This window comes from Cupressus sempervirens, chromosome 10 (genome assembly GCF_028749045.1).
Source record: "Cupressus sempervirens isolate cs-2001-9-10 chromosome 10, ASM2874904v1, whole genome shotgun sequence".
NCBI lineage: Eukaryota > Viridiplantae > Streptophyta > Pinopsida > Cupressales > Cupressaceae > Cupressus > Cupressus sempervirens.
Window position 1 is genome coordinate 503,188,164 of NC_143127.1, and position 15,332 is coordinate 503,203,495.

At 37.5% G+C, this 15,332-nt stretch overlaps 2 protein-coding genes across 4 annotated transcripts in view; both read right to left on the bottom strand.

Annotated features, from left to right (window-relative positions):
• LOC149534867 (acetyl-coenzyme A synthetase, chloroplastic/glyoxysomal-like) overlaps nt 1-15,332 on the bottom strand; it is a 302,385-nt gene that overhangs the window by 243,600 nt on the left and 43,453 nt on the right. The window lies entirely within an intron of this gene.
• LOC149534869 (uncharacterized) lies at nt 7,387-14,578 on the bottom strand. Its single transcript, XM_089805520.1, has 6 exons — nt 10,022-14,578; nt 9,650-9,882; nt 9,385-9,534; nt 8,836-9,236; nt 8,293-8,698; nt 7,387-8,158 (listed from the first exon to the last, which is right to left on the bottom strand). Exons 1-6 carry the CDS (start codon nt 10,693-10,695, stop codon nt 7,578-7,580), a joined length of 2,445 nt encoding a protein of 814 aa, XP_089661646.1. The 5' UTR covers nt 10,696-14,578; the 3' UTR covers nt 7,387-7,577.

The window sequence follows — 15,332 nt, forward strand, 5'->3', positions numbered from 1 at the left end:
AGAATGCAGTGAACAATCAAACAAACCAGCAAACTAGCATTCAAAATCTAGAACTGGCCATTGTGTTATGGACTGACAAGCAACATGGAAAAGCCAAAGAAACTGAGCAAACTACTACTTTAGGGCCTGAATCGATTAATTGGGAAAACCAAGAACCCTTTCCACCATTAGATTTTTCTACATCATTAAGGGCACAACTTAGTTTGTATCAACAAATGATATCTGAACAAGCAATATGGAGAGAAAAGGAAGACGAAGAGAATAATTGATGAACAGTCACAAGAAATGCATGACAAGGAGGATGTGATTGTTATACTTAGGACAAGCTCACCAAAATCACCACTATGATACTTGAACTAATGCAATGCAGACCACCTGCTCAGGAATATACTTTGTACCTGAAAGAGCAAGTTCTACATTTCAAAATGACTCATATAATGCAAGGACTTAATCCATTAATAGAAATTCAACATAATTTTATGATGCATTCCGATCTTCTCCTACAACAATTAAAAATCTGTTATGTGAACTACATCTGCAGAATCATGCAGTTCCCAATGACAGAGAGTGGAATCCACTCATGTATGTGGGTGATATTCAATTGAGTGCATTTATGTCTTGAATACAAAATAAGATAAGTAGGGAACGTCAATCTAGGCCATATAGGGAAGAAATGGAAATTCTGAGGCTAAAGATGCCAAGACCCATTACTATGACTAGTTAAATGTGACTAAAACTGATGCAGGCAGCAAGAAAATTTATCCTCTTAGGGAAGATGCTTACAGAGACTATGAGCATATTGGTAGACCAGAAGAGAAAGCAGCTCTAGTTTCAAGCATCAAAAGGTGGGCTAGATTACTAGCAGATCTAAAAGTTAAAAAATCACATTCACCTCAGAATTTGGTTATGGCCTATACAAGAGCACCTCCTTTGCTAATGACACCACTTCTTGGAATGAATGACGATGTTGCAGATAAAGATATGGCAGCCAAAGTGCAAAGATGGGAACATCTAAAGGAAACCAAAGGATATTATTGGAGCAGAGCAGAAGGTGGAGCAAGACAAAGTGTTGCAGCTGATATCAGAGTAAGGGTCAGGAATTTCATACTCACTCGAGGACCAGCAAGAGGTTAACCTGGGGGAAATCATGAGGACCATTAAAGGCCTATTTAATTCCTTAGTTTATGATAGTTTTTGGGTTTTTGGGTTATTTTCTAAAAGACTTTATGAACAATCTTTTGTATAAACTGACGTATGCTTGTACCTATTTTGGTTTGATGTTTTGAGACTGTGAGATTATAATGCTCTAAAACTATGGATAAAATGCATGATCATAATATAAGTCAGTGATATATATATAAATGAATTTGTTGTCTTTTGTCCTAATTTTATTGGGTAGGTTTCCTACAGCCAACTGTCCTGCGTATGCAAGAATTAGTTAGTGTGATCAATTGCTTTCTATGGATTAAATGGTATGAACATATGTTTTGACACTTGGCATGTGCTACTAACCCTTTTACAGGAATGATTCAAATGGAGCAATGAAGTGTATCAGGCATGGAGTTAAAAGATTCAGATAATAACTACGTAAAGGAGGCGATTAACTGACAAGCACTACCTTGTGATTTGGTCAAAACAGTAACCGACTCCTCGTACATGAATCTAGTGCCACGTTCAGCTATATTTCTGGAAGACTTGTTCCATGGATAATGAAATATCTTATGTTGTTGTAATTTATTAAAGACTGTTATTAAATTCTTGTTGTTGGAGGGATTGTAGATTTCGGAAGTTTGTTTTGTTTCATCTGCTATAAATAAGATGTCGCTTTGTGCTTCTTCTAATTAGTCAAGAAGTCAATTGTAATCTGAATAGCATTAGTAATAGAACATTGTATATTTCAGATTGTATTCATAGTGTTTTGAGAATGAATAAAATGTAAGTGTTGATCTCAATTCTCTTATCTTGAGCATTCTTTCATTCACTCATTCAAGGGGGCCCACTTGGTGAGTGAATCTTGTCAGTACTTAGTAGTCAGAGTTAGTTTCTTACTTTCTTATGAGTAACTTAGCACTCTATTGTTCCTACGGCCACATAGTAACAGAACTGGTAGTTGTTCCTGTAGCATAGGCAGCTTTCAGCATAGAAACTTGTTTTCTTTCCAGAATTCAGCATTTAAGTTGCAAAGCATTTCATTTCCATAGTTTAGAGATGACAATTCTGTTGGTTTAGAGCATATACTATGTTGGCATTATTTCAAGTAAACCTCCCTAGTTGATATTGTAAATGAGTCTAATAAGTCATTTGGTTGCTTCTTTAGGATGCCCAATCCATAAGTCATGAGTAGAACACTCTAGCTTCCAAGCTGATTAATTGGCCAAGCAACAAGTTTTAAGAATACCTTTGATCAGAAGATATCCACCATTTAGATATCATTTCATGATATTTGCAAGATTCATGGCCTCCTGAATGTCAAGTCACATGACATTCACCAAGTACTCTTTGAGTGACAGCCTCCTGAATGTTGAGTTGCAAGATATTCACATAGTACGCTTGAGTAATGGCCTCCTAGACATCAAATCGCATTATATTCACCATGTACTCTTGAGAATTAGCCTCCTAAACATCAAGTTGCATGACATTCACCAAGTACTAAAAAATATTCATAAGGCATGTGCACACGTATCCTCAATGATACTTTCCTTAGGAGCCACCATGGTATGTTATAGAAACTTAATCCACAATGCAACATATAATATATCATTGTAATGTTCCTCCTTCACAAAACTAAAGATCTACTCCCCTTAATTCCAGTAAGGCAATGTGAAGGACAAAATTCAAGGCGTACAATTTTATTCAAGTCGTACGGGTAGGGAAATGGTGTCCGTAAGATGGATTTGCTAGTATATCATACCATGGCAATTGGAGAAATGCTCATAAGAAAAATATAGTTTCTATGCCAGGTGAGAGGAAGGGTAGCATACAATGGAGACTCCCTAGTAGTCGTATGGTGGAAGCATATGCAGTTAGGCTGTACCAGTATGTGGAAATTGTAGTTGGATGTACGGTATGTGGAGTCGCAGTTAGGTTGTACGGTATATGTAGTTGGGTGTCGTACGAACGGTGGTTATGAATGTTGTACGGAAGTCGCAATCTGCTAGGAGAGAGTATTGTTGGGGATGATTTGGGGACTTGATAGGATGGAGGAGGATGAAGGTAGCCCATATCTATATAGATTGTGGGTTGCTTCGCCACGAATTGAGCTATAATATGAGGTGCTAGAACAGTGAGAACAATATATTCGCCAAATACGCCAATTAATGTCAATACAAGTATTTGCAATCCAAGTCTAGATATATATATATATATATATATATATATATATATATTTGCAAACAAAGATAATGCGTGGATTTTCTAGATCCGAGCAAGTAATACAGAGATGGAATAAGGTGAGGGTTGGATCCCACCGAAATTGGAATAGCCAAGTAGGGAAGATCTTTCATTTCCAAAATGGCGAACAACAAAGAATCCCAATTGGAATTCACAGTATAAGAAAATATAATCCAAATCGCATAGCATCTACTACCTACATGTCATGCTTAAATACCTGTCGGAATAACTCCCGAAGGTTTACAAGGATAGTTGACAGTAACACCTATGGACACAATTAAAATAAAAAACGGGTCCGAGATATACTAAATCAATCGGCCCATAAACAATGCTTCGATTATTTATTTATTTTATGATGGGAACATTACAGTCCTCCCCTCCCAAAATTTTCTTGTCCTCAAGCAAATGCAACACTAGATGCTAAACAATGTGTTCACCTTCCCAAGTGGCATCATCCAGCAATAAGTGTTTCCAGCATACCAAGTATTCCCTCTTCATGCGGTTTCGCAGAGTCTTCTCCCGTACATCAATGATCTCGGTTGGTTCTAACATGAGCTTGCCTTCTTCATTGAGTGGTGGAAGATCTTGGTTATTGTGATGTTCTATTTACGGCTTTCTTCAGGCAAGAGACGTGAAAGATGTTATTGAGGCAGCTCCCTTCTTGAAGTTCCAATTTATAGGTAACTTCCCCAATGCAGTGAGTTACACGATAAGGACCATAAAAATGTATCTTCAATTATTCTTTCCCTTTTACCTTCAATGAAGATTCCATATACAACTAGAGCCTAAGACAGATCAAGTCTCCCACTTTGAAACTTCTCTTGATTCGGTGTCTGTCGGCATAGATCTTTTGTTGATTTTGTGCCCTTTGTAAGTTTTCCTTCAAGAATCTCAAGATGTCTTGCCCAACCTGAAGCCAGTCCCTCGCCCTAGGGGCGCGATTGTCACCCAGGAGCATGTTGATAAATGAAAGGGGTTCATACCCATACAATGCTTTGAAGGGTGTCATTTGAATAGAAATGTGATAAGTTGTATTGTACTAGTATTACCCCAGATACATTCATTTGACCCATGCCCATTGCTATGCTAAAACATAGTTCTTGAGGTAGGCTTCTAGCCACTTGTTCACAATATCCATCTGTCTGTCTAACTGAGGGTGGTAGCTAGTACTTGGCGACAATTTTGTTCCTACCAACCGAAACAATTTTGTCTAGAAAATACTAAGAAACCGACCATCCCTATCAATAAAAATGTTTTGAGGTAACCCATGCAGACGAAAAACCTCTCTGAAAAATAAGTCGGCTACCTGTGCGGCCTGGAAATCTGAGGAGATGGTGAAGAAGTGTGCATACTTTGTTGATTTTTCGACCACCACAAAGATACAATCCTTTCCATTTACCTTAGGAAGTTCATTGATGAAGTCCATGGAGATAATTTCCCACTTCTATTTGGGTATGGACAAGGGTTGCAATAGCCCAATAGGTAAAGTGTGTTCAAATTTGTTTTGCTAGCAGACTGCACATTCCTGCACGTACTGCAAAACATTATCTTTAAGTCCCTTCCACGAGAACCTCTCCCTGAGATGTCTATAGGTTTTAAGAAACCCTGAGTGTCCGGCCAAGGGTGAGGCATGAATTTCCTTCACGATTTTCTACTTTGATTTGGATTCAAGCACTAAGTATATGATGTCATCCACCACCTTGTATTAGTCGTCCTGAGTGTCGCTATCCATTAGCTTACATGCAAATGTCTTTTTGGAATATTCCACGGTGTGCTTTCCAATCAGCTGAAATCTAAGGCAGTAAGCAAATGGCAAGTTTTCCTAACAAAGCATTTGCAACCACATTGTTCTTTCCCTTCACATATTCACTGTCGAAATCAAAAGCTTGAATCTTACTTACCCATTTTTGTTGTCTCTCACTTAGATTCCATTGTTCCAGAAAATATCTCAAACTATTATAAATGGTACGGACGACAAACTTGGCACCCACTAGATATTGTCAGAACTTGGTCAATGCATGCTCCATGGCCAACATCTCTTTGTCATAAATGGAATATAGGTGCTCAGCTTGTTAGAGTGAGGATGTCGTTTGTCATGTCCCTATATTTCTAAGATTTAGTAATAAATAAATAAATAATAGAATAAATAATACTAAATTATGATATAATTTATTACTATATATTATAAATATAATGAAAAAATAGAATAAATTAAGGTTAATTGAAATATATTAAATGAGTAATTATTGAAATATAAATAAACTATATTCTATAAAGCTCAAGATTGAATAGATTTATAGAAATATTCCATAGGCAACTATAAATAAATACATGGTCATATATTAATATGATCATATATGATAAAGTATTAATATTATAATTTGAATAAAATATGTATATCAAAACATAATAAGAACAAAAATACATATTAAAAGAACTAAAGTGTCTGGCCGAGTAGAGTCGTGACTCATCACAATCACAAAAATACATATAAGAAAACTATCACAGCGAACATTGCAGGGGATCAAAAGACAAAAACTTCAGGACCACCAGTATCATCAAGCAAAACACATAAGGAAGCCATCTACAATTAGAATTGCTATCACCGACACATGGAAGAAGGAAGGCATTGAATGGAAAAGGAAGCATGATATGAAGGTCTTATAATATAAGACTTCATACCAAACGATTAATTCCAGAAACGGGTGATACAACAGTCAACACAAGAACTATTAATGCTCTGTAAGGATAATAGGTAGTCATCGAATATGGAAGATCATAGATAAATAGAACAGTGATATAAGAAATAAAGGGAGTTTGCAATAATAAGTTTATCACGTTGGAATGAATAGAAATAAGTAGGACATATAGTAGCATATAAACAATCGATCTTTGACAAAAATGATGAGCGTATTTTCAAGAGCACTACCAACAGTATATGGTCTACACTAGGTAATAGACAAGGAATATAAATTCAACAGGTGATAAAGAAGCACTTACACCAGTAGAAAGATTTATTACAAGAATCAAATTTAATCCCTAGGACTGAGAAGTCTGCAATCATATGCATGTAGACTGGGACATCCAATCACCATTTCCGTATTCATAGTGGCATCATAGACAATCTTGGCAAATATCTGAGATAACTGATCAGGCAAAACCATGACCAAGGTATTATCTATCACATGTATCGATAGACTAAAGGAAGCTCTATGTAAGGAACATCATAACTAATCCTTTGATAGGAAGCATCAAAGAATGGGAATTAAATCATATGTAAAATATTTTATGTGAGACTATTCGTTATTCGAGATAATCAATAATGCTAATCTGTTATTAAGAGAAGAGAAGTGAAAGATTTTTATTAACAAATGATCAATTATACCAAGAATGACCAATGAATAAAAGAGCCATTATAACTACCACACCAGCCAGTGATTAATATAACGGGTGCAACATTGATACAACAATATGGAGAATCATTTGAATAAGATGAGAGCAGATATAAAATATTGGAATATTTATATATCGAAACATATAAGCACATATGGACATATTCAAGGCTCTATAAAAAGGGATCATAGATGATTATTATAAGTGGGCACAAATCTTATAGAAAATAAAAGTTATTGCCAATCACAGTACACAATAGATGATATTATTTTCAATTAAGAGCATTAGTAAGATAGATTATACCAAAGAAACGTGAATCGGAATCGGATCGGAATCGGCAAGGCCGAATCGAATCGTGAATCGGCAATGAATCGGCAATGAATCGGCGATGAATCGGCAAATTTGAAAAAACCCTTTAAATTTAAAGATTTTAACAATTTAAAACTTATTTCATGCACCCTTTATTGAATATAACTTAAGCACACTATAACATCATCAAATAGAAGTTAAAACTTAACATACATAAACATGAAACATAAAATCCATCACATACGTAACTATGTTATCTAAGATTCTAAAATGTAAATTGTAGGCTAGCTGAAGTAAATAGAAATCAAATGATCATAATGATTTAAATCATAGAATGTATGTAAGATGATCCATAAGACATCAAATCATAAATTTATGTAAGAATCTAAGATGAAGATCCATGAAAGTTTGAAACTTTGAAACATATGTCTATCAATGATTCAGTATCAATATCTGTAAACAAAATATAAAAACAAGGCTCCAGCTCAAGCCTCAGGCTCATAGTCATCATCATCCTCAACATCATCCTCAAGCTCGGCTACAGCCTCAGCCTCAGCCTCTGAGTATCCAGTCTGCCTAGTAGCAAGGCGTCTAATGTAGGTCCTAGAGGACTGTCGAGCCATATCTCCCGCATATAAGATGGGCTCACGAATGTCGCTAGGGCCTGTGTCTGTGCGTGCACGTGTGCGTCTACCAATGCCTGAAGAACGTGCTCTAGCTGCCTTAGCCTCTATATCCACCTGGTCAATCCATGCACGGTCTTCCTCAATGAAGACTGGATCTACAACCTCTGTGAGCCACTCTGATTCTGGATCAATCTCCTCCAGAATGATCGGAGAGGAGTTAGTGCCCAAAATCTGTCTGATCCTAAGACGGAGGTTGTAATGAACGAAGACAAGATCATTCAACCTCTGCACTGTCAACCTGTTTCTCCTCTTCGAGTGGATGTGCTCGAACATGGACCAACTGCGCTCACATCCAGAAGCGCTGCTTGGCTGACTCAGAATACGAATGGCAATTTTTTGAAGTTTTGGGGTTGTGGCCCCAAACATTTGCCACCATCTATCTGAAATAAGGGAAAATAAAAATAATTAGTCTCATTTACAAATTACAAATTACAAGTTAACTCTAAAATTACATAATCAACTTTAAGTTTAGAATCTAGATTCATGAACATTGAATATATTATTTAATTTTTACCTGGCTGTATTGTTTCCCGAGCATCTATGGCTACCCTGCTAGAGAAAAGTGGCCCTTCTTTATTATTGAACTTATCAAGCTCAATAATTGCAGCACTGCTATCCTCATCAGTACTCAACCTCTGGATCACTGTATATAATCCGGTGAGAACCTCCTCATCCGCCTTGAAGTCAGGACGGAAACGAAATGCCGAATTCAAAAAGTAAGCTGCTGCATGGATGGGTCTGTGGAGCTGATTCTGCCATCTCCTATCAATGATGTCCCAAATAGGGGCATACTTCTCCTGCACTCCTGCATACTGAGCTCTAATGGCCTCCTTGGCCCTATCCATGCCCTCATATATGTAGCCCATAGAAGGCTTCTCCCCATCAGCAGTTCGTAGGAGAGATACAAGAGGCTCAGTGGCCTACATATAAAGTAAAACAAAAATTTGAGTCAAAACTTAAACATAGAATAATTCAATAATATAAGGTAAAACTAAATCATTAAACAATTAGCATAGTAAACTGTAAAATATTAAATGTTAAATTGCAATAAAATTACCTTAAGTATTTCTCTAGCAGGTTTCCAAAAACCATCATCATCAAATATGCAATCCACCACATCTATCCCTGCAGTGGTCGTAGCATAGGAAGATGAAATCCACTCCCGCCCAACAAACATGCTCCTCAAATCATCCCTTGATGTCAACAAGGACTGCAAGGTGATGAAATTCGAGGCAAACCTCGTGATCCCTGGACGAGCTAACTCTTTGTCTCCTGTGTACTTCCTCATTGTGCTAAGGACAAATGAATGATTATAAATAAACTTACATATGTTTTTTGCCCTTTCCACACATGACTTGACCCACTCAAGTTTGCCAATTTCCTCCAACATGAGGTCAAGGCAGTGTGCTGCACAAGGGGACCAAAATATGGTGGGGTGCCTCTCCATCAAAAGTTTGCCTACAACAATTTTAAGATAATTAGAAATTCAAATTTCAAACATGTTAGAACTTAGAACTTAGGAAACTTAGAAATTCTAAGTTAGAATTAGAAAAAGTTCAAAATTCAAATAAATTTATTTTCAAAACTTAAAAAGTTAAAAGTTTACCTGCAGCAACATAACTTGCTGCATTATCCGTCACCACTTGCACCACATGTTCCCCCACCTCTGCTATAACTTCCTCAATAACCTCACATAAGTATGTGGCGTTTTTTACATGAGCAAAAGCATCAATGGATTTGAGGAACATGGTATATCCTACAAGTAACAAAACAACGAATTATAATTACTATTAGCAATCAACAAATCAAAATTTGAAATAGTCAATCACGATTCAAAATTATGTATGTAGGAAAGTAGAATGATCAATCACCTCCACAGGATACAAGAAAATTGAGGAGTGTTCTTCCCCTCCTATCTGTCCAACCATCAGTCATGATGGTGCAACCCTTTTCGATCCACTCCTTTCGGTTGTCCTCAAGCTCATGCCTCATATCCTCAACCATTTCCTCCAGGAGGTATCCACTCAACTCAGCCTCAGTTGGGGCTTTAAACCCCGGACCACAAATGGCAACTGCATCTATCATGTTCTGCCAATAAGGAATCCTGTCACAAATAGATAATGATATTGATTAGAAATTTAGATGTCAAAAACTAAAATCATAAAACAAGTAGATATAATTAAAGTTTTACTTTTACTTTTAACTTTAACTTTGAAGATAACAAAGAAAAAAGAATCAATTACCTGGCTGCAATAAACGGAATGTTGCAAAAGTACCAGAATTTGCAAATCTCTTTTCTGGCAGCATCATGAATCTCCTTGTTCAAACCCATGCCCTCAAGCGTGGGTTGGGAGCCAGGAGTAGTGCGGGGCACAAAGTAACTATCCATTCTGCTTTTCCGCACTCTAGGCCGCAATAGGTTGGTGTTGGACTCTGTCTCAGTATGAGACCGACTACCACTAACACTCACATGAGCACTAGCACTAGGATGAAAAGGAGGCCTAGAAGAACCCTCCCCAACACAACCTACGGATGCGGAAGCTGATGCAGATGCACTTGCAGATGTAGATGCGGTTGCGGATGTGGGAGCACGGGAGCCAATACCTCTTAACCCTTCAAGTTGCATTTTCTTAGTCAACTTGTCTTGTTCAATTTTTTCTAATGCCACTAAACAAGAGCGTTTTGCCTCAGCGGTTTGTTGAGTGCAAACTGTGACATCATGGCCAGGTATGCCAGCAATGTGGTATTTCAATCTATAGATACCTCCCGAATTTATTTTTTCTTTGCAAAATATACATTTTGTTTGATATTTGGTTCTCCCAGGAAACTCTTCATTATATTTCCAGCATTCATCTTTTTTACCCATTGTGGAAATTGGAAAATGAAAGCAAAGGGCTGCTGCAATAAAAAAATTCATGTAAAAAATCAAAGTTTGCAACTAATAAACAAAAACTACAAAACAACAAACCCTAGTTTGCAATTTAGTAAAACTAAAAATAAAAAACATTCAAGATTTGCAAATGAACACTAAAAAAATTTAACAAAAAATGCATACTACACTAACATGCAAAAAAAAAACCAACACTTACCTCTTGCAAATGAGTTGAGGAGTGTTGATATTGACTCCTTAATGCTCCCAATGCAATTTATAGCCTCCCCAAATGGACTTCTGATCTCTTTGGTGCTCTTCCTTCTTGCCGGTTGGAAACCTATGGATTCTCTTTTCTCTTCTTCTCTCTCACTCTTCCTCTCTTCTACTCATACTAAGCAAATAGAAGGCTCTTTAGGGTTATAACAAAGAGGAAAGTCAACTTAGAAAGCAAATAAAACATGTGTTTTTTTTTTAAAATTGAACTTTCTATCCTTGCTGCCGCGGCCGATTTCTGGAGATTCACGATGGCGATTTTGGCGATTTTTGCCATGAATCGCCGATTTTGGCAATTCAGGCGATTCACACGAAAAAATCGCCACCAGCGATTTCCAATTCCAAAAAAATCGGGAGCCATGAATCTTATCGCGATTTCGGCGATTTCGGCGATTTCATGGCGATTTTTGGAACTATGGATTATACAGAGAGAGGATGGTTATCTTTACATAGATTGCAATAACAGAAATCTAAAGATGACCTCAGCATTTTCCTAATTCAGAACAATATTAATAGTCATTTCTAAACGCACACTATTACCATGATTGGAAATTTCAGAGAAATGGGACAGATCCCATAGGGGACATTACATCGTTGCACCAAAAGACCAATCTGTCAATGCTCGATACAACCACTCAACTTATAGTACAAAGGAGGCGGTTAAGCCCTTGTCATGAATCCTAAGGGGAACGCTGAACAAATTTCTACTAATCTCCCCCTTAGCATTACTAGAGGGTCTGAGGATTCAAACCTATGACCAAGCTATGATACCACTTATTAGAGTGGGGTTTCCGTTACACCATAGTTCTGAATGTAACCCCTATCATCTAGCTCATCACCAACAACATCTATAGTGGTTGTAACCACAGGAGAACTCGATGCAATGTGTGGGTTTTCGCTGCTCTCTATAGATGCATTCATCCCAAATATATCATCTACACCTGTAACTAGGATATTTGTGGCCACATCCTCAACCTCCTCACAACCATATCCCATGGATATCAAATCATCACCAAATGCCACTGATGATGACAAAAATGTCACTGAAGCTAGTGAAGATTGTACTTTGATCAACTCCATGGTAACCTCATCCAAACGTGACTCTGACTCCTGAAGGGCAACCTGACTACACTGCAAAGAGTCCACAATCACCTCAAGCACATGGGTGAGCTCATCAACCTCCTCCTTTCCCCTCAAGGCATTATAAGATATAGTCTCTATCGAGCAAAAAATTCTGATCTGCTAACAACTATAAATAATTATGTCTCATAATCCTTATAGCCTCTCAAAGAGCATTTAACTCCTCAAGGGAAAGACCACTATTATAGTGCTCATTTGTCACGGGAGCGACCCAACCATAGATAGCCAACATCTGTTGGGAAACATCAAAGTGCTTTAAAGTTGTAGCAGTCAAGCTATCGCTAACCTTCAGCTACCCAATCAAATGATAAGGAACCTATAACCACTAATTCCTGCACATGTCCTCTAACCCAAACTCAACACTGTGATAGGAAATTGTATTTGCAGTACTCACCATATGATCACTAATATCATGTGCACTAACAACCTTGCACATGTCCATCAACATGGTAGTGCTACTAGGTACCGCTACCAATATCTCCTCTGAAGAAGTGAAAGCCACTGTTGTATCAAATTCTTCGCATGTCTCTGCTTCCCCCTCATTAGGAACTCCCTGTAAATCACGATCCTGGAACCCACCATCATCCAACAACCCCTCTGAGTCATCACCAAGCATCTAATATGATATACCAGACTCGCTTCAACATAAATCATCCTCACGTGAAACATCGTAGGTCCCCAAAATATTAGTATCAAAACCATCCAACTAAGACCCCTCTATTGTCACCTGATTACATACATTACTCAATGTCATCATGTGAAACAACAACATTAGGGCATAAATCTACATCACCTACCTCCTCTATAACACTCAAATCATGAGTGTCATCACTAGATAGCTCTATGCCCTCATCCTTCCCACCTAAGAATACTATTGTCTCCTGTGCTAACTCAACACTATAACAGCTGCCATAAAAATCAGAGCTGCCAGTACCATATCCTCTTCGTAGTCTTCAAAAATAACACTTCATCAAGAGAGTCTATACTAATGGTGGTGTCAATTGCTTCATCTGCACTCACCCTATCAGCAACACTATCAACATGCTCAAATAAGAGTTTGTTGTCTTGAGAATCAGACCCTACATCACTCATATTTTCATAACCACTAACTGGAGTGAGGCAGCCATCAATGGTAATGAAAATGTTACCATTATTTTCTAATTCACTAACTCTAGTCTCATCAAGATGGTGACACTCGGTGCGGCTGTCCAATAGCAACTCGGTCATATCTAAATGTCCCTATGAAGAGTCATCAACATCGTGTATGCAGGATGGACTACTGGCTGCCCCACTAAGCACAGGATCATCTTCATTATGATCACCAACTGCTGAAAACTCATGTAGAAGACTTCGGGATGTCTCAACTGTGAAAAACTTCAATTTCTCTTCATGCATTCTTGATGAAGGAGAATTTTTTAAAATGGAAACCACATACCTAGCTGCCTTGTCAACTGTCGCCAGATTTGGAAGTATTGCTTCCATCCTTTTCTGATTTTGCCTAAGCTTTTCCATACTTCTCATCAGAAAATTCCTTTGCTTCCTGAGATTACCCCTGCTATTCAACTTGTTTCCCTATTTACTAGATTTCTTGTACTCCATAATTGAAATAACTGCAAGAGTGTTGGTCACTCAAATATCAAAAGCAAAATCAAGATAATAAACTCTTCCCACCGCACAAGATGACAAGAAACTGCTCTAATACCACTATAGAGAACCCAACCGGTTCTAACTGCAATAACATCAAATTACTTCATTGTTTAGATGTTTGACAGTTTGTCAAAAACTTTGCATGCATCCTCTATCTCACAAACCTTTATTTTCAGATTGCATTCTTTAAGTGTATAGGTTGCAAATATGCCTATTGAACACTTCTAGCAATGCAAGGTTGTTATGGAAACGATATAATAGTTGTTTCAGACCTTTGACAAATATTTACATGACTAGAATTGACTATTACACCAATAGCCATAATAAAAAACACTTGTCATGCATCCCAATATGCACCTACAGAAACTAAGCATTTCTACAAATACTTGGCATGCATATTAATGACTGAAACACATAACTACAACTTGGCATTCCATCAAACAGTTGTAGTGCAATCTTGCAACCATTTACAAATAAATCATGGATATATAAGACTTGCTATTTATTACAAATAATTTTCATGGACAAACCAAATTAACATGGAACCTGATTATGATGCAAAGCCACTAACAGGTTGATAGGTGTTTGCAATTTGCAGCAAACTCTTCTCCAAATTCCATGCTCAAAGAATACTTTTCCTCCAGCACGTACCAGTAGATTGCATGCTAGAAATGCCAAACTCAATGCAGCTAGAATATATGCACCTGGCCGCCAATAATGCTCTAGGAGTTGCAGGATGTAGATGCCAATATATAGCAGCAAAATCGCCTTCAAAAGTGACAGCAAGAAACACTGATGAAGGCAAACTAAATCCATGCCAGACCTGACATAGATTGCAGTTTTTCTTAGAGACCAGAAACGGCTAGCAATGGCATTACCAATCAATTACAAACTCATGCCAAGAAGAGGAAATGGATGGTGTCCAAACCCCAAATGAATCTTCAGAAAACTTAATAATTTTGATATACAGTGGCACCAAAACTACCATCAGTACAATCATAATTGATCACCAGATAATCTAAACATAATTCACCATGTCTTTCAATGGCTCAAAGTGTGAATCAGAAGTGGAATTAGTCCTCAAGAAACCCTTGTTGAAAACAATAGCCAAGAGAATGAATTCTTTTTCTCCATGAAGTCTCTTTTATAATGCAACTTGACTTCTTCCTCACACTTTTCATTAAAGAGCCTTCATCAATACACCTCTCAATTACAGGCTCTCATTTGATAAATTAAAAATAATTTGGCCACTAAAATAATAGTATCTCCCAAAATACTTATCCTTTAAATATGTCGTCTGAATCAAGATATGATATGATATGATAGATTTTAATGACGTCCACGAGACTAAAGTAGTCTATGGGACCCATGCAATCGCCCTCCCGAGTCAGGAGCCAAACTAGTCAGTTGCAAAGTTTTGGTTAACTTGTCTCTTCTTCTCTGAATTTTGATAATCAACTCCGTTGTTCTCTTCACTTGATCTTCCTCAAATAAATAGTTGAAGTCCTTGTTCTGCAGAATTTTTGTATAATCAGATCTGATGTCGTCGTAAGCCAAGCATTCCATGACAAAGTGTTGCTCTGTCTCCACTGTTCCCATATTGCAGAATAAACATGTTCTGT